The sequence below is a fragment of the Rhinolophus sinicus genome, chromosome X (assembly GCF_036562045.2).
Source record: "Rhinolophus sinicus isolate RSC01 chromosome X, ASM3656204v1, whole genome shotgun sequence".
NCBI classification, from domain to species: domain Eukaryota; kingdom Metazoa; phylum Chordata; class Mammalia; order Chiroptera; family Rhinolophidae; genus Rhinolophus; species Rhinolophus sinicus.
The window spans coordinates 13,460,775-13,486,909 of NC_133768.1; the positions used below are offsets into that span (position 1 = coordinate 13,460,775).

Sequence of the window (26,135 nt, forward strand, 5' to 3'; positions counted from 1 at the left end):
TGGGCTTTTATTATGTGCCAGGTACCATCATGGTGCTTTATATCTATTATTTCATGTACTTTTCCTAACAACCCCACAAATTAGGTATTCCTGTTTGCATTTTACAAATGAAGCAATCGAGGTCAGAGAAGTCAAATCATTTTCCCAAGGCCATGCTGCTAAGAGATGGAGGAACTAGGATTCAAATACAGGTCTTTCTGGGACCAAAGCCGAGGTTTTCTTCCTCTACACCATGGGACTTGCTAAAGCCTGATTCAAATGTAAGCAGTCTACTTATATCATTATTTTCATCGTCACTGTTAACAACAACCTCATTATTGTAAAGATCAATGCAGAGGGGAAGGCACGGCTATTTTCATTGCTTTATGGAGTTCTGCAGCTCTCATTGCCAAGGCTCTCCCCTGATAGAGCAGGCTTGAAAACCCAGAGCAACCCAGTTCATCTCCTTGGGATGTGTGATTAGTGACTTGGCCACCAGCTGCCCGTGATCTTGCCAGGGATCAGAGAGGGTGGCCGTTTTGCTGGCCCCAACATAAATTCTCATTTCAAGGCCTGAGCTGTGTTGAGTCCACACGTGCTGTGGCTTCTGGTTCCCCACGGGCAGTTAGTCTGGGAGCTTGTTCACACATAAATGGTCAGGCCTCACCCTGAGTTTAACTCAGCTTGTCTGGGTGGGCCCGAGCATGTGCACCTCAAACAAGCTCCCAGGTACTGCTGTGGCCCTGGTCCTTGGATGAGCAAGGCTAAGAGAAAGACTGGCCTTCCCACCTACCCCACATTTCCCACCAATGTCCACTCTATCAGGGCTTCCTGAAGCCCAAGGCGCCGAAGTCTGTCCTTGGCAGGCAAACTACTCCTACTGACTTCTCAGTGACATTTGGCATTGATTGTGCTGCATTCTTGAAACCCTTTCCGCCCCTGGTTTCTGAGATGGGGTCCTCCCTCCCTCCTGGTCTCCTGCTTCTTTGACTCATCTCTTTTTCTCTGGTGGGCTCTTTTCCTTTGCTCACCCCCCTTACACTTTGGGGCTCATGGCTCTTCTTACCCTTACTGGGGGAGTGACCATGCCACTCCTTCCCACCTTATCCTTCCTGTCCTAGCCACATTGTCTTCCAGGGGGACTCCAGCCAGATTCTCCATCTTCACTGGTGGCTGGCAGCCCTCCGAAGAGGTTGGCACGAGGGGTGTGAGGAGAGCAGCCAACCCAGGCTAACATGGGTTTGATCTGATACTGCATGTGACCACAATCATAATTCATAGTAATGTCAATTAGGAAATACGCTCTACCAGTGCTTGTGCAAACCCTGTGATTTCTTGTGACCTTGGCAAGTCGAGTGTTTTGCTACAATTTGTGAATTATGGGGGAGTCATGGGGCTCATGGACAGAGTACTGCCCACTCATGCAAATCTGCCCAGGGCATAAACCTCCCTATTTGAAAATATGTGGCCTGGTCAGAAAACAGTCAAGTTTTCCCTAAATGGGTTTCCAAGGCATCAAGACAAATGACCAAAAACTACATCCCACAAGTCATCTTTGGATAATTTCATTCACGGATTTTTCCCTTGTTATATATTAGGATATATCCCAGAAGTGGTGTGGTTTAAGTGGCCCTAAATGGCTTTCTGTCTTCTGCATGTGGTTGTTGTACATAGAACCTGCCCGCCTAAGGCATGGGCACACATTGCCATGGTTTTTAACCCTGGTTCAACCTCAGAGCTGGTTTAGTAAATCCCCCTTCCCTGGAGGTTAGTACATCGCAAGGAAGGCATTGTCTTTGCAGTGTTTTTAAGCCTGGGCAGGGTGAGTTGTGTCTAGGATGCGAGGTTTCAGGTCCGGAGATGAATAGGGGGAGGGGACGCAATGTTGCAATTTTCGGGACGCTCTATTCCTGTTACACGAGGGCACATGCTCCATCCCAGGCTCTGTCCTCCCTCTTGCCCGGGCTGGAGGAGTTGGCACGGTCCCCATCTCTGATTCCTTTGCTGTTGGCCAGGGACGGGGGACAAGGGAGGTGAGAAGGGAGCCACGGGGGTGCGATGCTGAGCAGCCGCGGTGGGTCCAGCCTGTTGGTGATGTGCCGAGCCCACCGCCACTCTGGGCATGGGTAACGCACAGCATCAGTGTCCGTGCTGCGGGAGAAGGAAACGCACAGGTACCAGAAATCCGGATCCGGGATCCTCCGCAGCCCCCGGCTCGTCTAAGTGCACAGGGCCCACGTTGTGGCCGCCTCCCGTGCACCGCCGAGTTTGGGGCTGGGGGCTGAGTCCTGCAGCTCACTGCGGCTGGCGGCAGGGGACAGATTATTTTTAGCAGGTTCCCTTTAGCCCAGTGGAGCCGGGAGATGTTCACAGAGCCGGGCTGCTGTCTGCAGAGCATTGGTGCAACCGTGCCTGCTGCCCGGGAGGTTTGGCTGCCGCAGTCCCCTCCATTCACTGGGCTGTAAATCGAAGCTGTCTACACTGGCAAGGCGCTGGATCCCAGCGTGGCCCTGAGGCTACGTCCCGCCCAGGTCTCCCGGCACCTGATTTCCCAGTGGTCAATTAGGTGTCTCAGCCTGCAGCATTGAAGCAGTGGAGGGGCCAATGCCCCGGCTTTGATGGAGCGCGCCGTGCGCAGAGACCTCCCCAGTCGACTTCCTCATCAGAAGGCAGCATCCATTCATAATTCTCTCTCTGCCTGTGGACCGAGTTAGGCTGGAGCTGGGCATGGACTCCTGCGATCTGTCTTTTTGCATCTGAAGGAGAAACTAAGATAAAAGGGAAAAAGGAAAGGGGAATGCGGTCCTAACGCAACAAGGCACTGGAAAGCCCCCGAGAGGCCTCTCCTTTGCGGGGAGAGGGAGAAGAGGAAGATCCTGAGCCCAGCGCCCCAGCCAGCTGCTGCTTCGCTGCGGAGTCGGCACGCATGCCTACCTCACCTGACGGCCGCATTCCCGGGGAGCCGGCGCGGGGCCCGGCAGCGCGCCCAGGGCGCACGGGCGGTAGGATTTCTGCACCGCGGGAACGATGCGCGGGCGGGCTTCCTAGGGCCGAGCCCGAGACTGAGCGGGCTCCTGGAGAAGCTAGCCTCGGCACAGCGCCCCACCGCAACCCCCCGGGATGCTCCGCGACTCGCAGCCCAGGCCACGCGGGTGTGTGTGAGATGGGACCAGCTTGGGGGGAGGGGGTCTGGGCAGGTGATATAATTTTAAACTAATTTTTCATACCTCTGGGTGGTGGGTGAACTTGGGGGACTGACGAGGCAAGAGCCGCAGCCCCTCTGCGTGCCAGCCTGAGAGGAAATCCCCACTCCCTACCCCCCGGAGGTCTGAGGGCTGGGTTCCCTTGGCAGAACTGAGTGAGGGTGAGTGGGTGGTCAAGGTGGACCGCGCATAGCTCCAAAGGGCTAGGGCAGCAGCTTTGGCTTTCAGGGGTCTTTTATTTTTTAAAGCATATTGCAGCTGCAGCTTTGAAGTTTGCCGCCTCCTCCCCAACCCCCATCCCGGGTTCTGGGGCGGGGCGGCACTTTTCTACGCTCCTGCCCAGGCCCTTACCAGCTGCGTGGAGGAGGCTGCAGTGGCTGCAGTATCTGGTGGTGGGCTTATGGCAGGGGACACGGGGACTCAAGGGTGCAGCGAGTGGGAAGGTGCCCTGAGGCTTAGCCTTTTGGGAGCTCTGAGGACTGCAGAGAAGTCCCTGGTGTCCCATCCTGTTTTATTGCTCTGCCACTTGGTGTTGGGTGACATTTTGCCTGTTCAGGGGTTTCACAGTCATGGAGCTGGCTGTGATGCTGTAAGGCAATGGACTGGTAGGATGAGCAGGAAGAGGGACGAGAGAGCGGGAGCTTTTCCTTTTGTGGCAGTGTTAACCCCATCCAGGCTGCTCCTTGGGTCACCATCTGTGGGTGTGAGTGGGGCTGCCTGAATGACTAGCCCTGCCAGGGCTGGTGGACGAAAGCTGGACTTGCCCAGAGCATGCCAGGCCAGGAATGTGTGGGCAGTAAAAGAGCAAAGCCCCACCTGGTGCCCTCTCAGGGAAAGGTTAAGCAGGCCCCGCCATGATGGTGCACAGTGTTTTAGCCATAGTGTGGTCTGCTCTTGAGTTTGGGAGCTCTTGTTTTATGAGGTTTTTATTTTACAGTTTTGTGCCTCCTGGTCACCAGTTTGTTTTTCACAGCTGCTTGTGAGCAAGGCAAAGATAACAGCATCTAAAAATAGCCCTGCGGCTGGAGAGGCAGCTTAGCTTGACCCCACTATTCCAAGGATGGGGTCTCCCTTCCCAGCTGCATGAGGGTGAGCCAAACTTTGGCCCCCAGGCAGCCTGACACCAGGTCCACACATCCTTCAGAACAGTTCAGCCTCCAGTCCCCAGGCAGGACAGGGAGGCTGGGGTGCTGGTCTGTGTAAGAAGGGCAGCAGCTCATCCATTCGTAGTGAGACCCAAAGGAACTGGACTGCAAGATTGGGGGATGGGAGCCTGGACAAGTACCCCTTCCCTGTCCCCAGACATGGGCATCTACAGCTTTACATTCCCTCTGAGTTCCACCCAGCCATATATATGGGGCTTTCTCCTCTGTGCTTCAGGGGCCAGCAGGCCACTCCCCCCAAAGGAGTTTGGCCCAGAATGCAGAGAGAGGAAAGGGTCCATGGTGGTGCTTAAATCATTCCAGCTTCCTCAGTGTGGATAGTGTGGAAAGAGCTGGTGTGCCGCTCTTTCCTTTCTAATGGAAACTCCTGGACAGTTGAGTGAGGAACCTCTTCTTGATAAGCAATAGGTACCCAGTCTGTCTGAAGGAGGCCACCCCCAGCTGATGGGGAAGGTACCACATGGAATGGAGACTTTTCAGTGATTGCAGTGGAAGCTCAGGTCTCCTCCTGTGGGTCCTGGACCGCAAGAGCCTGCTAGGCCTCCCCCATTATTTATTTTCCAAAGGCGTCATTTTCTCCATGTTAGCCTTTTCTTTGGTGGCAATGTCCAGCTTGATGACAAAAGGTCCCCTCTGTTCTTGATTTGGTTGAACAATGGAATTTTTTTTTTTTTTGCAAAAATGCATCAGTAAGTGCTGAAAAAATGGAAATGCTTAATTTTTCTACAGTGAAAGAAACAAACTAAAGCGCATGCGAATTTAGAAGGGAAGGTGTGACTCCCTACCATCAGCTCTCTGTTCAAGATAGAACCTACCAGGTGATTCTCCTTTCCCTTTCAAAGTGAATTTTGATGTTTAAATGTTCCCTTTATTTTCTATAGGTAAGAAATATAATCACTGAGAAAATAATAAGATAGAGGGCTTGATTTGAGGGAAGGAAGAGACCAAGAAACAGAAAGCACCTCTGAAAAATCCATCATTCCTCTAGTCTTCCAGTAGACCTGAAAATAGTTGCTGGTTTATCTTTAAAATGTTCCCAATTTTTGTGTTCCCTATAGATATGCAAGATTACTGATGATTCAATGTACCCAAAAGGCCCAGCCCACAGTAGATAACTCTTTGGCCCACTTAGAAGAATAGATGGGAAGACCATGAGTTGGGATTCAGCTTTATAAAGATGACTTGGGTCTGCCTGTAGCAAATAAGATGTCAGTGAACCCCTGCTCTGAAACAGAAAGGGGCTGCTTCCTTTTGAAGCTCAGAACCTGAACCAGCAATTAACTAGAGACTCTCACTGAGTGTATTGGTCAAAGAAAGCTCAATACCATAACAAGCCCCAAATCTCAGGGGTGTAACACAATGCAGTTTATTTCTATTGCATCAAGTCAAATAAACTTTTGGCTTGTGATGACAAGGAACTTAGTCTCATGCCCTCTTGGGGCTCTAACCTCCCCTAGCTCCTCGGAGTCCTGCCTGGGTTCCTCTGCATCTGGTCAGCAGAAGGTGAAAGAGAGAGCATGGAGGATTGGAAGTGGCACACCTCACCCTCACCTACATTCCGCTGGCCAGCATTCAATCACATGACCACATCTAACTGCAAGGGAAGCTGGGAAATGTACTCTGTGCCACAGCAATAAGCTCTCTGGCACGAAAACCCCCTTTTTAAGCGCTACTTTTGGATTTGGATTTGGCTCTGGACAAGTCATGTGGCGAAATACAGATTTCCATCTTAAGAATGGTGGTCATTCCACCTGCTCTTTCCTGTCTCACAGGGATTTGGAAAGGTATTGAGACATAAAACGCTCCTAGAGGGACCATCTGGTCTAGCCTCTTTAAGCAAGGTCATTGTCATTATCCCCATGTTATAGATCACTTGCCCAGTGTGACACAGCTAGTTTACTACAGGGCTGGAATCAGAACCTAGATCTCCTTGTCTTAGCTCAGTGCTCCTTCCGCCATACTCGGTTCACCCTCCCCCTCATGAAAACGGTTATATTGGATATACTTTCAGAAAGCTGATACAGAGTCATTGGACAGCCTTTCATCTTGTATAATCACTAAAAAACAGCTATTCATATTATTTAAAATCCATGTGAGGGTTTTTTTCCAATTCTTACTATAGAACCACTTATAGTCAGGCTCAGAATAGCCAGACACTGTTCTATGCCCTATACATATATTAACTAATTTAATCCTCACAATAACCCTGGGAGGTAGGGACTGTTATTATCCCCACTTTATAGATGAGGATGCTGACGCACAGTGAGGTTAAGTAACTTGCCCACGGTTTTATGGCTAACAAGTGACAGATCTGGGATTTGATCCCAGGCGATCTGGCTGCAAAATCCAGCCCTGGATTATGTCACTACACTACATCTCTGATCTGGTGTACTACGTGTCCAGCCTTCTCTGGTGTGTCCAAATGACATGGGCCCAGATGCTTAGGATTTAATATTCTGAGTTTCCTCTCTTAGTGAGTGACCTTGAAGGTCTGATAGGGAGTCATTTGTAAATTTGCTGAGGCATGAATTTGAGCCCTAAGCTTATGAAATTGATACACAGGATTGAGCTGTTTAGCTAGTGAGGGAGCTCAATCCCCAACGTCCTGCCCCAATAGCCCAGCAAGGCCTTTTTTTGTTCTCATTTAAATTTTTTGGTCTACTCATCACTGGTTAGGCACTAACTATTGTGAAGTCATAAAAATGTTTGTTTCCTTGTGAAAAGAGGCCATCTCCTGAGGAAGGACTCTAAGTGCAAGGTTAAAAGGCAGTTGATTTGTAAGGGTGGGGCAAGGTGAGCATAGTCACTTGACTCTTGAGAAAATTGCTACTTGGGGCTGTTTTGTCTATCTGTTATTGCATAAGAAACCACCCCAAAACTTACTGATGGAAGACACACAGCCAATCCATTGGTTTAAAATTCTGCAGACTGGGATGGGCTCACTAATCTTGCTGGTGGAGGCTAGGCTCAGCTGGGACTCTGGGCTCGCTCTGCGTCTGTCTCTTTCAATGTAGTCTCAGGGCTTCTCCCTCTCCATGCAGCCTCTCCACGAGGTCTCTCCGCATAGTGTGTCCAGCAGGGTAACTGGACTTCCTAACTAGCGGTATAGGGTTCCCAAAGGCACAAAGGCAGAAGCTTCCAGGACTTCTCGAAGGTGGACCTGTGATTTATTTTACCAATAGAATGAGGTAAGTCACACACTCAGGCCAGACTCCAAGGCAGAGAATTAACTACGGGTGTGAGTCTCAGGAGGCAAGGAAACAGACAACCAGAGTGGTGAAGTCTGAAGCTTCTGGATTTACAAATCTGAGGACTCCCAAATGTCTCAGGAGAAGTTGACTGTACATTAAAATGTACGTTAAGTAAAATCCATTCCTTTTACTCCAGTGAAGAGAGGCTGTTATGTATGCATGGATCTTTCTCCATCCCCAAGTTAATGAGCCATTTATGCCCGTGAAAGCACCAAGGCTGTAGATGTGACTGCCCAAAAGGAAAGAGAACTGAAGTGTGTGACTTCTGCTGTCTTGCCCCTCCCGTACTGTGTCTCAAAGTTATCAATTTTTAGAAAGGTATCAGCACCCACCCTCAGACAGAAAAATTAAAGATAGTTTCTGAAAAGTCAGGAGCATACCAATTGGATCAGGAGACAAGTCTATTTCCGATCTCCATCTACTCTTTCTTTGCCAGCAAGTCACACATTCCGAGGTGACTTAGCATGCAGAACAGAAGCCCCTGGCTGCCTCAGGAGGTAGAGCGGCTCTCCTGCAGAAATAGGTTAGTAAGTTCATGAAGGTTCTACTTCAGATCATTTCACCCAAGCCCTTGAATCACTATAGCCAGTGGGATGCAGGGGCTCCTTTGATGCACCACCCACATCCCCCTTCCTCATCGTTCCCCAAGTACTCATGCATCAGAGCTGGGCACTGGTGGCTGACAGCTCACAGCCAAGTCCCTCTTTGGGAATTGTCCTTGGCTCAAGACAGCCACTTTGCCCAACATCACACCCCTTCCCAGTTCAGCACACTTCCAATGGCTGGTCACCTTGCCTCAATTCAGGATTCTGCAGGGCCATCCCAGCTCCATAGCTCCCCCATGGGATTGGCCAAGCCTTTGTTGTGACTGTACCACAGCCCAACTTCTCTGCCCAGTCCTGCTTAATTCCTCCGTAGGAATTGATCCAAAGAGCAGTTCCTTCTAAGCTTCCCACACACCAGTGTCTATCTCAAAGTCTACTTCCGGGGAACTGGGTTACTTCCTACTATAGGTTAGGCCACTGTAGCACACATAGAAGCAGAACATACAGCACAGGCTTTCTCAGTTGAGAAGAGATGATAAGTACTTAAGCAACAATAAGAGAAAATGAGCAAATATAACGTAATAGTCCTAAGTCTGATGCCTCAGTGATTTTTCTCCCTCCTTACTCTACCCCTCACAACTTCCCCCAAAGTTGTTTTTTTTAGGGGATGGGTAATTCATGACATTGATTATATGGTTAACAATTGTGCTTAAGCGCTCTCCCACCTGATTATTTCTTCCTTTGGGCATGGCAGTGGCAATCAAAATTTATCTTTCAAATTAAGGCTATAATTATATTTTGATAAAGATCTAGCAATTCAATGAGAATGAAATTTTGAGGGTTGCCAGGATACGGATGACTCTGGGTTATAGAGAAGGGTTTGCATGCAGAATACTAATAAGTGGTTCAGCACTCTTATCTAGACCTTTCCAATAGCGTCTGATAATGCAGGCCCATCAAGTACTGTTTCTCTGCTATTATTCTAGGAGGATAAAAGCGATGAAAGATAAAAGCAGGGTTTTATGAATGAAAAGGTGATTCATCAGATGTCTTTTGGTCTCTCACCAAAGTTAAGAAATAGAGTAATAATTATGTGGTGTTACTTCAAAATATAGGAGACAAAAGCTTTCTTATTTCCTTGCCTCCTCTTTTATTGTAAATAAAAGCAAGATGTCTTAGATATTGGGTTATTGTTTTGTGTTGGGAGATAAGAACCTGTGTTTGCAATGGTGTTACTCTCAGGAAAATAGAAGCAGTGGAAATGTGTGTGATGTCATATTCTCATTTTTCTTTACCTTCTTTCCCTTTTATACTGTCTGATTATTATTCATTCATTCAATAAATATGGTATCCTAACTATTGTGCAGGTCCTGCTGAGGGATCTAAGAAAGTTTAAAATGGATAACCACATACGAAAATAAATACGTGTAACAATACGATACAGTAGCACCCAACATGGCTTTTGGGGGAGGTGGAGGTGGTAATGTTTTCTTTTTTTATTGAGATATCACTTACATACAATTAAGTTCTGTACAGGTCTTATGTGTTGAGTTCAATGAGCTCTGACATATACATTTATGTAACCACCTCCCGAAATAATATAGAAACAGGCACACCTCAGAGATATTGCGGGTTCGGTTCCAGACCACCTCAATCAAGAGAGTGACACGAATTCTTTGGTTTCCCAGTATATATAAAAGTTATGTTTACAGTAGTCTATATGCTGTAGTCTGTTAAGTGTGCAATAGCATTACGTCTTTAAAAACAATGTACATACCGTAACTTAAAAATGCTAACCATCATCTGAGCCTTTAGCAAGTTGTAATCTTTTTGCTGGTAGAGGTTCTTGCGTTCAATTTGTAAAAAATGCCACATCTGTGAAGTGCAATAAAGCAAAGCACAATAAAATGAGGTATGCCTGTATAGTGCATTTCCATCACCCCCAAATTTTTAGTACCCCTGTCCAATCTTCCATCCTTTTTGGCAACCATTATTCTGATTTTGATCACATAGATTAGATTTGCCTGTTCAAAAGCTTCACGTAAATGGAATCATATAGTATGATTTTTAAAAAAATGCCTGGCTTCTTTCATTCAGCATAATATTTTTGTAATTTACCCATGTTGTTGCATGTATCAGTAGTTTCCTTTTATTGCTGAGCAGTAATCCATTGTAAGAATATACCACAGTTTGTTTATCCATTTAGTTGGGCAGTTTCCAGTTTGGGGCTATTATGAATAAAGCTGCTAAGAATATTTTTGTACAAGTCTTTCTGTGGATTTACATTTTCATTTCTCTTGGGTAAATATCAAGGAGTGAAATTGCTTAGTCATAGGGTAAGTGTATGTTTAGTTTTATAAGAAACTGGCAGAGATTCTTCCCAAAACGGTTGTACCATTTTACACTCCCACCAGCAATGCATCAGAGTTCTAGTTGCTCTGCATCCTTGCCAACACTTGGTACGTAAGCAGTCATTCTGGTGGATATGAAAGGGTATCTCGTTGTGGTTTTAATTTGAACTTCTCTGATGACAAAAAGCGTTGAATACCTTTTCGTGTGCTTACTAGACATTCATACGGCTTCTCTTGTGAAATGTCTAGGTAAGTCTTTTCCTCATTTTTCATTGTGTTGTTGGCTTTTTATTATTGATTTGTAGCAGCTCTTTATATACTCTGAAAATTCTTTGTCAAACGTATGAATTGTAAATATTTATTCCCAGTCTGTCTTGCCAATTTATTTTTTAATGGTGTTCTTTTGATGAGACATTTGTAAATTTTGACAAAGTCCAATTTGTCAGTATTTTTTTAATGGCTAGTCCCTTTTGAGCCCTGTCAGAGAAGTATGCTTCCCTTGAGTTCATGAAAATTTTCTCATGCAATTTCTTCTAGAGGTTTTATAGTTCTACCTTTTATGGTTAAGTCTATGATCCTTCTATAATTCTTGCATAGGGGTGAGGAGTGAGGTAGGGCTCGAAACTCATTTTTCCCCATATGTATTATTCAGTTGTTCCAGAACCATTTGAAAAACAAACACACAAACAAACAAAGCCTTTCTTTTCCCCCGTTGAATTGATTTAATGCCCTTTTTTTCAAAAAAAATCAATCAACTGTATGTGTGTGGGTCTATTTCTGGACTCTTTGTTCTGCTCCATTGGTCTCTATATATCTACTCTCTTGCCAAAACCACACTGTCTTGACCTCTGTGGATTTATAGTAAGTCTTGAAATCAGGTAGTATAAATCCTCCAAATTTGTTCTTCTCTTTCAAGATTATTTTAGCTATTCTAGAACCTATTTATTTACATATACGTTTTAGAATCAGCTTATCAATTTCTTGAAAAAATGCTGGGGTTTTGATTGGCCATTGATTTGAATCTAATGATGAATTTGGGGAGAATGGACATCTTTAGCAATGTTGTATCTTCTAATCCCCGAATATAGGATAGCTTTTGATCATAGATCTTTAATTTCTCTGAACAGTGTTTGGCAGTTTTTAGTGTAGATGACTCACTCATCTTTTGTTAGATTTATCCCTATGTTATCTGATATGTTATGATATTGTAAATGATATTCCTTTTTATTTAATTTTCCAATTATTACTAGTATGTATATATGAATAAATAAATATAATTTATTTTTATATGTTGACCTTATATCCAGTGACTTTTCTAAATTCACTCTTTAGTTCTAGCAGTTTTTGTAGAGTTCATAGGGTTTTTAACCTACACAATCATATTGTCTAATAATGACAGTATTTGCTACTTCCTGTTTTATCTTTATTTATTATTAAACTGGTGAAAGTAGATGTCTTGATTTCTTCCCACTCTTAGGGGAAAGCAGTTAATGTTTCACCATTATATATGACGTTAGCTATAGATTTTTCAGAGATGTCTTTCATCAGATTTTGGTATCAAGGTTATATAGGCTTCATTCATACAATGAGCTGGGAAATGTTCTCTCCTTTGTTTTCTGAAAGAATTTGTGTAAATTGGTATTATTTCTTCCTAAAATGTTTTATGGAATTCATTGGTGAAGCCATCTGGGTTGGGAATTTACTTTGTGGTAAGGGTTTTGATTAAGAATTTAATTTCTTTAAGAGATGTAGGACTATTTATATTTTCTATTTCTCCTGTGTCCCTTGCTAGATTTTTCTTTCAAAGAATCATCCATTTCATCTAAGTTGTTGAATGTATTAACACTGTAGACTGGAGTAGGCAGAAAGGCCAAAGATACCACTTGCGGTGGGACTTTCAAGAGAAGAAGGGAATTAAGCAGACAAGGAGGAGAGTCCTGGGGAAAGAATGGTATGAGAAAAGACATGGGAGTGGGATCTGTGATGGTGTGCAGTTTTGGACATGGTTTATGCCAGTCTGGTTGAAAGAGAAGCTGTGGGTGAAGGAGAAGTGAAAAATAATGTTCGAAAAATAGCTCAGAACTGGATCAATGCCAAATGGAGGAGTTTGGACCTTTTGTAGGCAATGGAAAAACTCCTAGATGGTTTTCAAACAGGTGCATGACCTGTAGAAATGGTACTTCAGAAGGATTGATTTGAAATGATGGGCTGGTAGAAAGGGAGAGCAGCGGTAAATGTGGTTCTTTTAGAACTAGTGCAGTACGCAGGGGTGAGTGCCGCCTAGATGAAAGGAGTCTGATAAAGCATGAAACTAAGGGAGAGTATAGTGCTTGAAGTTCCTAAAGGTAAAGGCTTCTGACTATTTATCTGCACACAATGCAATGTTATGCACCGAGTACACACTTATCACAATATTATTATTGTCTCTGCTTCTATATCCACTTCCTCATCTAGACGTCCAGTTCTTCCAGGAGAAGAACCCAAGGTTGATTCACTTTAAAGCACTAGCCGTGTAGTAGACAATACCAAGTGAATGAAGGACATCTGAAAGTACGAGTGAATAAATGAATGAACAGGCAGAGTAAAGGAAAAGTTTCTTACGCGGGATAGACTGCGCTATGCTATGATAACAGATAAACTAACAAAGCTCAGTGCTTTAACACAATAAAAGTTCTATTTCTTCCTCACACAAAGTCTGATGTAAGTCTAGAACATGTACTCCCCATGCAGTGGAGGGAAAGAGAGAAGCAACGCTCTGGGATGTTTTGTAAGGACCAAGCCTCAGTGTGGTGTACATGACTTCTGCCCACATCCCACTGGCTAGTAGCCAATAGTCTGTCATTTGGCCCCCATCGAACTGCACAGGAAGTGGGAAAATTAGATGGGCACTCAGAAGGACAATTAGAAAGGAGTAAAAGGAGCCCTAAAAACATCGTGATTGCTCTGAGCCAGAGACCTAAGCCCGAGAGACACGAAGGCCGTTACTGAGGACCACCCGAGTAGACCAACACCAGTTCTGCCAATGGAGCTCAGTCTCCCTGGTCTGCCTCTTAGGCTTTAATAGGTATCACCTCAGGGCTTGCTTATTGCTAACTAATTTTTAGATGCCAACTCCTCCAGAAGGAACTGTGAGCAGAACGAAGCGCTAATAGACTCCGCTGTCAGTTACCCAGTAGCTCTAGCCAGAAGCACAAATGGAGAGAGGAACGATGTGGGTCAGGGCAGGGAGTTTTGATGATGAACCTCCCAGGACGCAGCAAAGCAGTCCTACTCCGGGAGGCATCTGCACTAAGCTCATGCCAGCTGCCTAAAGAGAACTCCACATCCTCTCTGATCTGGAGTCTCCTGTTCTAGATCAAAGCAGCTGCCTCTGCAGGGCTCAGAATACATGGCGAAGGCACAGCGGCCACGGGACTCGGGACTCACTGCTGGGGTGTGTCAAGTGTAGCCAGAGGTGTGACGGGAGTACCTCATCTGCCGCAGGAGGGTGAAATAGGAGGAAGAAAATTACCTCCCTGGGCTGAGTTGTAGTTACTGTTTGATTTTCAGAGCTGGTGTGAGGGTCAGAGAAGATGAAGGCCAAACAAATGGCATGAAGTTTGGCACATAATGGGTTGTGAGGAGGTGTCATTGATGATAATGAGGATGGTGATGGGGTGAGAGAAAATAAGTCTCCTATGTTTTACAAAGACTAGGGGAGGGCGCTAGTGCAGAGAGTCTGCTGCCTCTCCCCTGGAGGCTGCCTCCCTATGTAGAACTGTGCATAGTATCCCAGCTCCCCTTCACCCATAAGTGGTAGACACATTTAAATAGAGTGACATAAAAAATGCAAATAAAATGGCAGAACTCTCAGAAAATGAGCCGTCAGAGAAATGAGAAGTGTTCCAACTGGATGAAATAGTGAAAGAAGGGATTAAAGGAGATATTGTAGCTATAAAATTAGGAAAGTAAGGAAGACATGTTCTCATGCCCTTTCCCTCTGTCATTCTGTTCCTGCCCTCAGGCTTCACTGTTTTTCACTCAAACGTGATCCCATCCAGGGGTGTTTGCCTTTTCTGTTCTCTATGCTTGGAATTCTTTTACCACACATTTTTCACTTAGCTCCCCCCTTCATGGGATCAAGTATCTGCTCAAATGTCTCCTTGGCAGAGATATATTAGTTTGGGTTCCCCCAGAAGTAGACCCTGAGACGAGGATTGGAGTACAAGTGGTTGATTTTAGTGGGCAGTCCAGGTAACACCTGTAGGGGTGTAGGGAAGTGTGCTAGAAGAGGGAATGGACCCAATAAAGGTGTGTGATCAGCAGTCACCATGCAGTCAGCTGGAGCTCAGTCCTGCTGGGGAACTTTGGATGAGGTGAGGACTATACTTCTGAGTTAGCTTAACCTCAGAAGAGGGCATCTGTCATTGGTGATGGCTGCTCCCAATGCGTGGATTCTCTAATACTTCTGGCTTGCCCTGCTTGTGGGCCAAGCATTCTTCCATTGCCAGGAAAAAAAAAACCACCCTCAGGCAGAGAGTCTTAAGGGGTCACAGGGCCCACCTGTTGGAGTAGCGAGGTGAATGCTAAGGGGATACTGGCAAGGCGCTGAGCTTATCTGCTACACCACCCTCTCCAAAAGAGCGACCCTGGCACACTTTGTTTCCTTACAGCACTGGCTTACTTCCTCACAGAACTTATCCTACCTGACATTATATCTGTATATTTCTTTGTCATCTGTCTCTCCCACTAGAAAACGTGCTCCAGGAGGGCAGAGACCTCCTATGTCTCTCAGTGTCTCAGGCAGGAATAGTATTCAGTAGATGCTCAGTAATTATTTGTTGAATGAATGAGTATTCAGAGAAAGATGGAAACTTGTTGACATCACTGTTATTTTCAACATGTGAAAGTGTGGGAGAAGCAGAACAGAAATAAGTCGCAGAAACAAAGGTGAACATTACACAGTGGAGGGCCACGGCAGGTGCATGATTAATATTTGTTGAGTGAGTAATGTCATTGTTTTTTGTAGTTGTTGTTTATTAATGGATAAAAGACAGAGAATGACTTGTCATTCCAGTTTCTTGGTCTGATTTTTCTGGATACTGAAGTATTTCATTCTTGCCATGGTCATGAGAGCTATGACTTTTGCCCCATATACCAAATGGTAAAAAACCAACAACAGGAGTTTCTTTCAGGATGGAAAATGTAATATATCTAAAAAAAGACAGGCTAGTCTTATTCTAGTAGAGGGCAACAGGGAAAGGAATGTGAAGGGGACAGAGAAAGAAAGTGGGGTAAGAGAGTGATAGAAAATGTGCAGTCCAGGGAAGCAGCAGGCAAAGGAAGGGCCTAACAATATTTGAGTCCTCACTAAGAACTGAATATTCAACTGGGATTTTCTTAATTTTTGAGATGTGCCTTTTGAGGTCTATCCCACCCCAAAACCTTAAATCCATACTTCTTACTACAAAGGCCTTGATAGTCCCACAGTTCAGACCCTGAACTATTTGTTCCTGGCCGCTGGCTTGAATCTACCCCAGGAGGAGGGAACTTCTAGACTTTGTTATCCCTGAAAAAGGCAGTTTGCTTGGACAGCCTCAGTGGATCCTGCTGTGTGTGGATTTGCAGAAAACCCTACCACAGAAGACACTGGTATTTCTGGAACGGGCTTTAGCCACTGGCCAATATCTAAAAAAAAAATACCTGAGAGGGCACAATGTAAGCTGATACAATGGTTATAGGCCTGAGAATCTAGACACCTCTGCATGTCACTTGCCCCAGGTGGCTTTTGTTCTGCAAAGAACAAACTTTTACCTGGTTGGGTAAAGGCAAATAAATGTTATGCTCACCAGAGCTATTGGTTTGACAGCCTTTAAAAGAAAGTTAAAAAGAAAGAAAGAGCCAGGACATTGGCTGAAACTCACTCTTAAATAAAATGAGATTCCCAAGTTGGGCTTGTGGTGTAGCCCATTTCTTTCCTTATCTGGTTCTTTTGCCAAATTGGCCTGGCCTTGCTGTCTCTGATCAATGAAGCTCGGCACTGTAACCCTCAAAGTTGATTCTGGAGGAGGAGGGCACTGTGAAGGTGAGAGCCCATGTGGGGTTGGCCAACTTGCTCTGAGGGCACTGACAAGGCATCTCAGTATGGAATAGCCACAGTCACTCCCTGGTACCCATGCATTGCCTAAGGATTGGCCCTGAAGAGAAACCGAGCACAGTGTTTTGGCTAACTGAGTGCTTATAGCTTTCACTGGGTAGGTGACTTAGGGAGGGTTGTGTCAGGATGAAGAGTGACTCTGCCTGTAGAATTCTAGAGATAATTTGGAGGTAGAGTTTTGGAATAAAGAGCAAATGAGGGGAGGAAGCCAGCACCTAGCACAGCAGCAGGAAAGCAGAGCCCTATTTAGCGTGCGCTCCCGCACAATCCTCGTTTCTGTGGATGCCCCGAAGCGACTCGTAATTCAGCCTGACTTCTATGCATCTGGTTTTCAAGGAAAAGCTTTTGTTAATGCTGACTGTAAATTGAGGGGGTGGCTTTAGAGCTGTTTCCTGAAGAACAAAACCTTTGGCAGATTATTTCCAAAGCATACCAGCATATTTAACAACATTAAATAACATTATTTATTCAGCAAGCAAGCATTAATTGAGCACCTACAATGTGCCCGATACTGTGTCTGGTGCTGAGGTATATAGAAGAAATACTCTGTGTCCTGTAAAGTCTACAATCTGACAGGGAAATAAGCAGCTACGACAATGTATGAGGTAGTGCCGTCATATTAACCCTGGACCCACCAATTCAGAAATGATCATAATTTGGGAAAGGATTGAGATAAGGATTCTATTTGTGGTAGTCTAGAAAACATGTCTCTTAAGGAAACTAAAAGACAAAAGATGACAGCATTGGCTAGTCCCCTACCTAAAAATACAAATGACTTAAAGGGCCATAAAAGTATCCATTGACATGATATAGCAGTGAAAGCAGAATCTCGCTTCAATGAGCAGATAAGATATCAAATCACTCACCTATGAAGGGCAAGCCTCTGACTGCACTGTCGCCATATGAGTTGAGGGGATGGAAACCACAGGAAGGAAAAGTGAACTGAAAGTTCAAAGGTAAATGGTAATACAATAGGAACCATGTCCTAGGCTGAGAAGGGGCCAAATAAGTAGCTATGGCAATGATACTTCAGTGAGTTAGTGTAATGTGAGCTGCTGTAACAAATAACCTCCAATATCTCAGTGGCTTAGTAAAATTCAGACTTATTCCTAATTTGCATAATTCCAACGTGGGTCTTTCTTCATTTGTGGGTAGCTCCTCTCATACCCAGAGTTCAAGGATCCAGGTTCCTTCAATCTTACGAATCTACCATCTTCAGTATATGGCTTCTAAGGTCTCAAGAACATGAAGGAGAATGTGTGGGAGGTTTTTATGGGCTGTGCTTTAAGTGGTGCATATCACTTCTGCTCACATTCTACTGTTAGACCTCAATACGTGACCATATCCAACTGCAAGGGATGCTGGGAAATGTAGTCTAGCTGTGTGCCCAGGAAGAGGAAATGACTTTACTAACCAGCTAGGCCAGACTGCCATGCTGAGTTAGAGGAAGAGGTCACCCCACTAGCTCGATATAGATAGGGACCCTCTCTTTCCCTTACCTTGGTATCTCTGATGCCTAGTTAAGAATCTCAGGCCTTCCTGATCATTAGTTCTCCTCTGTCATTTCCTCCGTGCCATGCCTCACACTAGCCTTGCTCTCTCTCACGTCCCCCTGTTTTATTCATCAGAGTGCTTATTACTACCTGATTACATCCTTCCTTATCAATCGGGTTACTTCCTGTCCTTCTTCCTACCTGGGTGTAAGCTCCACGATGGCAAGGACTGTGTCTGTCATGTCCACCACTGTGTTGCAGTGCCTGACATGTGGGAGGTCCTTAATCAGTCATTGCTCAATGAATGAATGAACCAACGGGGCCCTGGGGGTCTTGAATGGCTTCACGGAGGAGGTACAACTTGAGCTGGGTATTGAGTAGAATTTATCTGGGAGAAAAGAGATCAGGGAAAGGTGGTAGACTGAAAGGAGATAGAAATGGAGGGCCTCAAGAGGTACAGATTGAACCTTCTATGGAGTTCAGCCACATCCATTCAAGCTACATACTTGAGCTTCTATAACGTACAGTAAGTAGGTCAGTGTTCTAAGACTGGTGCTTAGCTAGAGGGTGCAAAAAAATACACAAGAAAGCCCATCTCTATCCTCAAACAGCTTGTTTTGAGCTTTGCTTTAGGGACAACTAAGACACTCCCTGTTATGTCGCAGGTTCCTCATCCCAGCCACCAGGGCTTTCCATTAGACGATTTCAGTCTTCCTTTCCAGGATGACCATGGTCTTCCTGCATGGATATCTGCTCCTGTATAGGGCAGTGGTGTGGGTTTTCTAGAAAGTGAGGTAGCAAGGCCAAAGGTGGTGTGGCGTTTGAGATCAAATGTACTTGCTTTATGTCCTGGCTCTAGCATTTATAATCTTTGGACCATTAGGCAAGTTCCTTAACCTCTCTGTGCCTATTCAGTAAATTGGAAATAATCAAATGTGCTTCCTGGGTTTATTGTGGGTATTATCTTCCTCCTTGGTGGCCTCTAACCCACTCCCTCCCCTCGCTGCTTCACACAACTCCTGATCCAGCTGCAGGGGTCCTGCTGGGACCCACAGTAACAGATTGTTTCCAACCTTCATATTGGGTTGCCACATAGGAAATTGCCAATATTCAAATCTTTCTTACCTCGAAATGGAAATTTCATGTGGTTCTCTTCCAGCGTTTTCCAACCTTCCTGCTAAACCTATCCATCAACCCTCCCCCCAACCCCACTTTGAGGTTACCTCTTTCCTGTACCCCTTCCTGAACCAGACAGCATTTCTCTTGAACCTGTGGCGCTCTGTGCCTCTTTCAGGGTGCATGCTTGATCCCACCTGGGATTAGTATCTAATTTGTCTAATGTGACTACCAGGTTATAAACTTCTGAGGGCACTGATGATTTTTTTCTCCTCAAAGTACGACTGCACATTAAGTTCAAGTATCTTGAACTTAATGAGAGGTGACATATTCTAGTTCCCTGACCCAAGTGTCATTAGACAGGGACTCTGGAACACTCAGAGGGAATGGGTTAGAGATCTGTTAGTGAGCCTCTGAACCATGACAGCCAGCACTGGAGCCCAGGCCCTTGTTCTCTAATAAGACCCTCTAGAATCAGTTGCCTGCTGTACATATCTTTGTTCTCGCTTCTCTTCTCACCTCTGCCTGCCTCCTTGGCAAATCAACCTGAGAAGAGAAACTTGACAGAAATACCTTGAACCTGGGAGGGAGAGATAGGGTGTCATTTATCTATGAAAGGTTATTGAGTTTTTGGATCCTCATTTGCTTATTTAAGAACTATAAAGTTGAGCCAAATCAAATTGACAATATCCAACTATTTTGACCTACAGAAGTGTCAGTTTCATATGGTTCCACCTAATGTTTTGGCACGTGGGCTCATTCACAGTCATTCATAGGTGAAGTGGTCTGATCCCTGCGTGTGGTCTCCTCAGCCAAATCCTTGGTAGAAAGATCCCCAGAGAGGCTACTCATAGCTTCTGAGGGGCCATGGCCTTTGGTAGATTCTGCCATGGCTTGTGGAGTTTCCATCATAGGCTCTGGATTCAAAAGTGGCTAGTTAATTTCCCTTTTCCCTGCAGGTGCCAACATATGTGTTTGATCTCTGGGATAAATGCCAGGACCTCCAGGTTTGAGTTTTCAAGTCTTTTTGACATCAAAGGCTTTCCTCCTCACCACATGGGCATTTCTGCACTGTTACTCAACAAAGCTCCTCCGAGGGCCAGTAGCAGAGTTCTCAAGAGACAAGGAGGGAAGGGAAGGAACTCCTCGTTTCCTAAATATTGCAACACGTGAGGCAGATGAGCATGAAGGGCCATAGGGCCTGTATGCTTTTCTCAAACTGTAAATTAAAAATGCAGAAACTTTAGATGGATTTTCGTTATTTATGAACTAGATCCACCTGAATGAGGCAGCTGGGAGCCTCTCATAGTTTTCTCATTTTATGTAGCCAAAGGAATACACAGGACCTTAACAATCATTGTATTCGACACCTACAATCATTTCATGTGACTTTTAAACAAAGTACTTTCGATTGTCCATTTGTTGTGGAAAACATCTTAAAGACAAAAGGAAAACAAAAAAATCTAAAACTGAATTCAGTTATCTTATTGTAGTCATTGTGAGAGTATTAAATAAGACATTATGTCACTGTCATTAAGAATCAAGATTTTCAGCATAAGAGAAAAGAGATCTAGTATAAAATCAAGGAATTTAAATTACTAGGTTGGTGCAAAAGTAATTACTGTTTTTGCACTTACTTATAACCTTTTAAACCGCAATTACTTGTGCACCTACCTAATAAATTGGAAATAGCAGTTTGGGTTCATGATTTTACCTTCACCTTCTGAAATGTGCATATTTTCTAGCACCGTCTATTGAAGAAACCTAGAGTCAGTGACAACCCAGCAAGAATGAATACCCCTGGCATGCAGAATGTGGTCTCTAAAGCCTGTTCCCTGTGAGACGAGCCAGGGATTCTTGGAGAAAGGGCTGAGTCCCGGTCTGGAGCAGCTAGTGTACAGGATGAACCTGGGACACCTTATCATGCCTGAATCTCTGACAGAGGAGGAAATAGACCTCAAGAGCTCCAGTGACCTGCTCAATGCCCTACAGGAGACAGGGCCCTGGGAAGAGCCAGGGTTTCTGGTCCTTGCTCCTGTATAAGGCAGCCTCCCCTTAGCCAGGCCGCCAGGCCACAGCCTTCCCAGCTAATGTTCCAACCAGGATCCAGAGCTGTCTGACCAGGGTTCTTCACTGCCACACTGGGAGATTTTGACAACAAATCTATTTTAAGCCATTTTAACATTCAAGAACTTTTCAAATCAGCCAGCTGCACAAACAAGACATCCCAAATTTGAAATGCACTTACTTGTGTACTGTGAGGGTCATGTTCTTAAAACCGTCAGGACTATTGGGGTGCCCATATTCACTCACTCTTATCACCTCAGTGCATAGCAGCAGGACTTACATCTTCCAGGACCTGCATTCTTTGCAGAGAGCTTTTTCTGGTCAGGGAGCCTGCTTTTCTAGAAGTACCAGAGAAATATTGCCCCAGTGCCTAGTCAGCCCTCAACCAATGACTGAAGTGATAGATAAATATCCCAACTCCCTTGCCTCTGAGCTGTGTGTTCTGCACTGGCTCTCGATACAGTCAGTCCAGCCTCATTTACCCACAGCAATAACATGCTCATGAACACACCCTTTATTGGTTTCCTTCCCTTACCTTTCTCACTTCCCCACACTCCCTACTGGTAACTTTCTAGCATTACCAACTAAATAAACTATTCGTACTTGAACCTTTGTTTCACTGCCTGTCCTGGGGAAACCTGAACTCTTCTTTTCATTCTCTGAGCCTGTCTTCCATGGGCAGGTAGGGTGGGAAAGAGCCATTGTCCATGGAGAGCAGACCCCCCTAGGTATCGCTGCAGACTCAGGCTAATGGAGTCACAAGAGAACATATCTTTTCTGGCTCCAGATTCAATGTCTTGTGTGTTAAGTATTCCTCACTCATATAGCTCATGCTGTGTCTTTTATAGAGAGCACAGAACTCATTATACATGGCTAGGCTTTGGGGGTGGAAAGGTCCTTAGAAAAGAATCCCTTTTGGCTTGCAGGCTCATGTGTTTATAGCATTGTTGGCCCAATACGTAAACAGCATCACTTTTCCTCTACCTACGAAGACAATAGTTAGCAAGTAATAATTCTAAGTAAGTGAAGTGAAGGTGGTATATGGGGACTTTTGTAAGTATTTAAAAATTTCCATTGTCACTGATGATCTCTATCTAAGTCAATTGTAAGAGACCAACCTCTACCTAGGAGAAGAGATTTATTAGCATATATAATTAGGTGTCATGTGCTAATTAACTTACTGCTTCACAATTTAACCAAGCCAAGGGCATCTCTCCAAGATGACCAGAGAGGCTCCATGTACCATAGTGGAAACAGAACCCTTTCCTCTGACATCCAGTGGCTGTGTGCAGTGCCTTCTGAATAGAAAAGTGATTTTCACAGGCTGGTTCTGACCTGCCTCTCCCACTCCAGCTCCACTGTCTTCCCTAGAATGTCAAAGGTGCCTGTGTGCACGATATCACATCTGTAGTTTGAGCAAGAGGGAGGGGACTTTAGAACATATTCATCTTTGTAAGCGGAGTGCCTTCTTTCCTCTCTATTTTCCGGCTTTCAAGGAACCAAGAATATCAAAGAATGACACTCCTGGTCTTCCCTGTAACCAACCTCACTCACTTGGTTCTTTGCAAATAATGAAAACAGGTTTGTGACATCCACCCTTTTCTGAATCTTGGGAAGTATTTCTTAACTATCCATTTGGCTCTCCGAAAAGATCAAATACCTTCTTTCTGATCAGTGTTATCTTTTTTTATACTTTAACCTGTTTGCCAATGTGTAAAACTGCCACTGTCTCTTTAAGGGGTGGGGGTGGGGGAGGGGGCTGACGAAACAAGGGTTGAGCCAAGCTTGCATCCCTCCCACTCTGATTTAAGCTCAGGCATGAAAGGCTTGAAAACTGGATCAAATGTGTCATGACTTGGTGACGGGCTAGTCATGTTCAGTCCAAGTTGCTGGAAAGCCAGGACTTTACCCCTGTCTAAGAACATCACGGCCCTTCCGATAAGGCTAAGTGTGGGGTCGACCTAATTATTAGATTGAGCTATCAAGATAGTTTTTGTAGAGCAAAGCAGTTGACTATCACTAAGTTAATATTTTTCAATCTACTCCCTACCTTTTTACCTGGCTATCTCATTCTTTAAACTCGTACTACTCCATGTGTGGTTTGCTAACTGGCTGAGTCAGCATCCCTAGGGAACGTGTTCCTTACTCCCTGGGCTGACATGCTTCTGGAGTCCTAAAATCAAAATGGCTGGTTTCTTAGAGAACAGGTGAGAAAGTGTATTTTTTTTCCTTTTGAAGGACAACCTGATAGATCTGACAGGTAGGAAAACACGACTGAGAGAGATAAAGGGTGCAGCAGCCAGGCTGAACGTTGGCACAGGAGGAAGAGATTGCCATGGATCAGGAGACCTGAGCTTTGTTTTTACCTCTCACAAAAATCAGCTATGTGATCTGGCGTCGCATCTTTGAACCTCAGTTTTCTCATCAGTACATGAGAGGGGTGGCCTACACAGTAGCTTTCAATGTGTTTGTTGACTGCTACCCAGAACAAGAAACAAATGTTTACATTACAACCCAGCATACACACACAAACACATGTACACACACGTGACACAAACAATAGCTTCACAAAACAATGCTTACTACATGCAGTCATTATGTTTTGTTTTTCCTACTCTCTTCTATTTCATTATTTTAAAAATTCTAGTCTTGACCTGCTGAATGGATTTCACAATTCACTAATGGGTCATGCCCTGTGGTTTGAAAAAACACAAAACTCCATAATTTCCGAGGTCCCTTCCAGCAGTAGAATCCAATGACTCTTCTAGATGCCTAAAGGAATTTTCTTAAAACAATAGCTGAACTGTGACAGATGGTTACATGCTTACATTCTGGAGGAAGTGTGTGGTGTAGAGCATGGCAGTAGAATGACCCGAAGATAAACAAGTAAATTATAAACTGCTCCCAAGGAGGATGTGTCTTGCTGCAGCTCTTACAGTGACTCAGAGAATTAGACTCTCCAAGTCATTACACTGAATGGTGCCCAAGTCAACCTATATCACAGACTGGGACATCTGACCTTTCAGAGAGGTCATAGGCTCCGCAGTGGTAGGTAACCTTCTTTCCAGTTTCCAGGTTGTAAGACACACACACACCCCTCCCCTGCCCTAGTGGCCTCATCTTTGTTTACACTTCACTCACCAAGAAGACAGGAAAATAAAGGAAAAAGAAACTTGGAGAGCTTTAGACTTTCCTCTTTGGAACTTGGACCCCAATCGTGGCCCCTTGGTCTTCTTTTGTTCCCAGTCCAGGAAAGGAAACAACATTTACTAAGCAATGACATGGCAAAGATTTTATCATTTCATTGGATCCTCAGAACTGCTCTATGAAGACTCTAGGATTCCCACTTTCCAAAGGCGAGTACAGAGGCCCCAAGAGTCCACTAACTTGTTCTGGATCCACTGCTGGCTGCTATGATGAATCCCCAGCTTTCCTTCCCAGAGCCCAGGGTCTTTTCCCCAGTGCATCCTGCCATTGCTTGACTACAGAATCCTTCTGGATGGATGATGCAACCTCACTTCATTTGGGTGACTGGTAGAAAGCAGAGGCATAAACGGTACAAGACAGGACTCAGCAGAAAGTCCAAACCCTTATTTGTAAAAATGGGGAAATTGGGTCCTGGGAAAGTTCAGTGAAAAGCTCAAGGGCACAGAACTGCAAGTAGGACTCAGGCTTCTAGTGGTCTTTCCATAGGATGTTGGACATTAAAATACTGCCAGATGGGTACTAGATTAATTGAGGGGTTGGGGGAATCACTGCATAAATTATATCAATGTCTAAACACTACCGTGTTTCCCCGAAAATAAGACCGGGTCTTATATTAATTTTTGTGCCAAAAGACGCATTAGGGCTTATGTTCAGGGGATGTCATCCTGAGGAAATCATGCTAGGGCTTATTTTCCGGTTAGGTCTTACTTTCGGGGAAACACGGTATACTATACACCTGAAACTAATATGAAATAATATTGAATGTCCACTATAACTGAAAAAAATAAATTAGCAAAAAAACAAAAAGTAATAACAGTAACTAATAATTAAGTGGTACTCCTGGTGTGAAGCATGATTTTGTTTTAGAAGATGGGGAAATATTTCTATGGGAAAAATCAGTCTAGATCTTTTTAGTATATAAATAAATATACAAATATGTTGTAGTGTGTGGGTGCTGGAATGTTTTAGGACACTGGAACTGTCAGGGAGCCTAGATTTTTCCGATGCTGAGGGGTCCATGTTGGATGCTTTATTTAGAGCGGGGACAAGTCTGAATTACTATGGGTCTACAGAAAAGGAAGCCCAGCAAGGACAGACTGTGGGAACCTGGCTCTGACGTTGGGCTGCTCCACAGGTGGCGGGGCCCTGGTGCTCCCTACCCTGCTCCCTCCTCCATGTTGCCAAGGAGAGTGGGCACAGGGCTGGCTGCCAAGGAAGGAAGCGCAGGCAGGAAGGAATGGTTTCACTTGATGAAATCTCCTCCATATCTCCCTAACAGATAGGAGAACTCAGGCAGCAGCAAGAGAGACCCTGAGCAGATTCCATTTTGCTTACCAAGCTGATGACTGCTGAGGACTTGCGTACGTATAGCCGGGACCCAGGGAGCAAACCAATGACATATCTGTGACACTGACTATTTCAGATGCTCATTCATATACCGGGGGTGCCAAAAAAAATGTATACATATGACTTGTATTCATCTTTTGTTATCGGTTTATATTGAGTATTGCAATTTTAATACAGTTTTTTTTCCTTTCTTAAAATGCGTATACATTTTTTTGGCACCCTCTGGATTAATGTGCTAACACACTCCTCACTGCTCTCAGGGCATCTGACCGGATGG

General features: G+C 44.8%; 1 protein-coding gene across 4 annotated transcripts in view; it reads left to right on the forward strand.

The window, feature by feature from the left end:
• The window catches only part of NHS (NHS actin remodeling regulator), a 344,627-nt gene that overhangs the window by 265,663 nt on the left and 52,829 nt on the right, over positions 1-26,135 (forward strand). Inside the window, exon 1 of one of the 4 annotated variants that reach the window (XM_074323431.1) lies at positions 1,385-3,131. The exons of the other annotated variants lie outside the window; for them this stretch is intronic. Within the exon in view, the coding sequence (XP_074179532.1) occupies positions 2,906-3,131 (226 nt within the window). The 5' untranslated portion in view covers positions 1,385-2,905. Of the gene's footprint in view, positions 1-1,384; positions 3,132-26,135 lie in introns of those variants that run through there. 4 annotated transcript variants of the gene reach the window in all.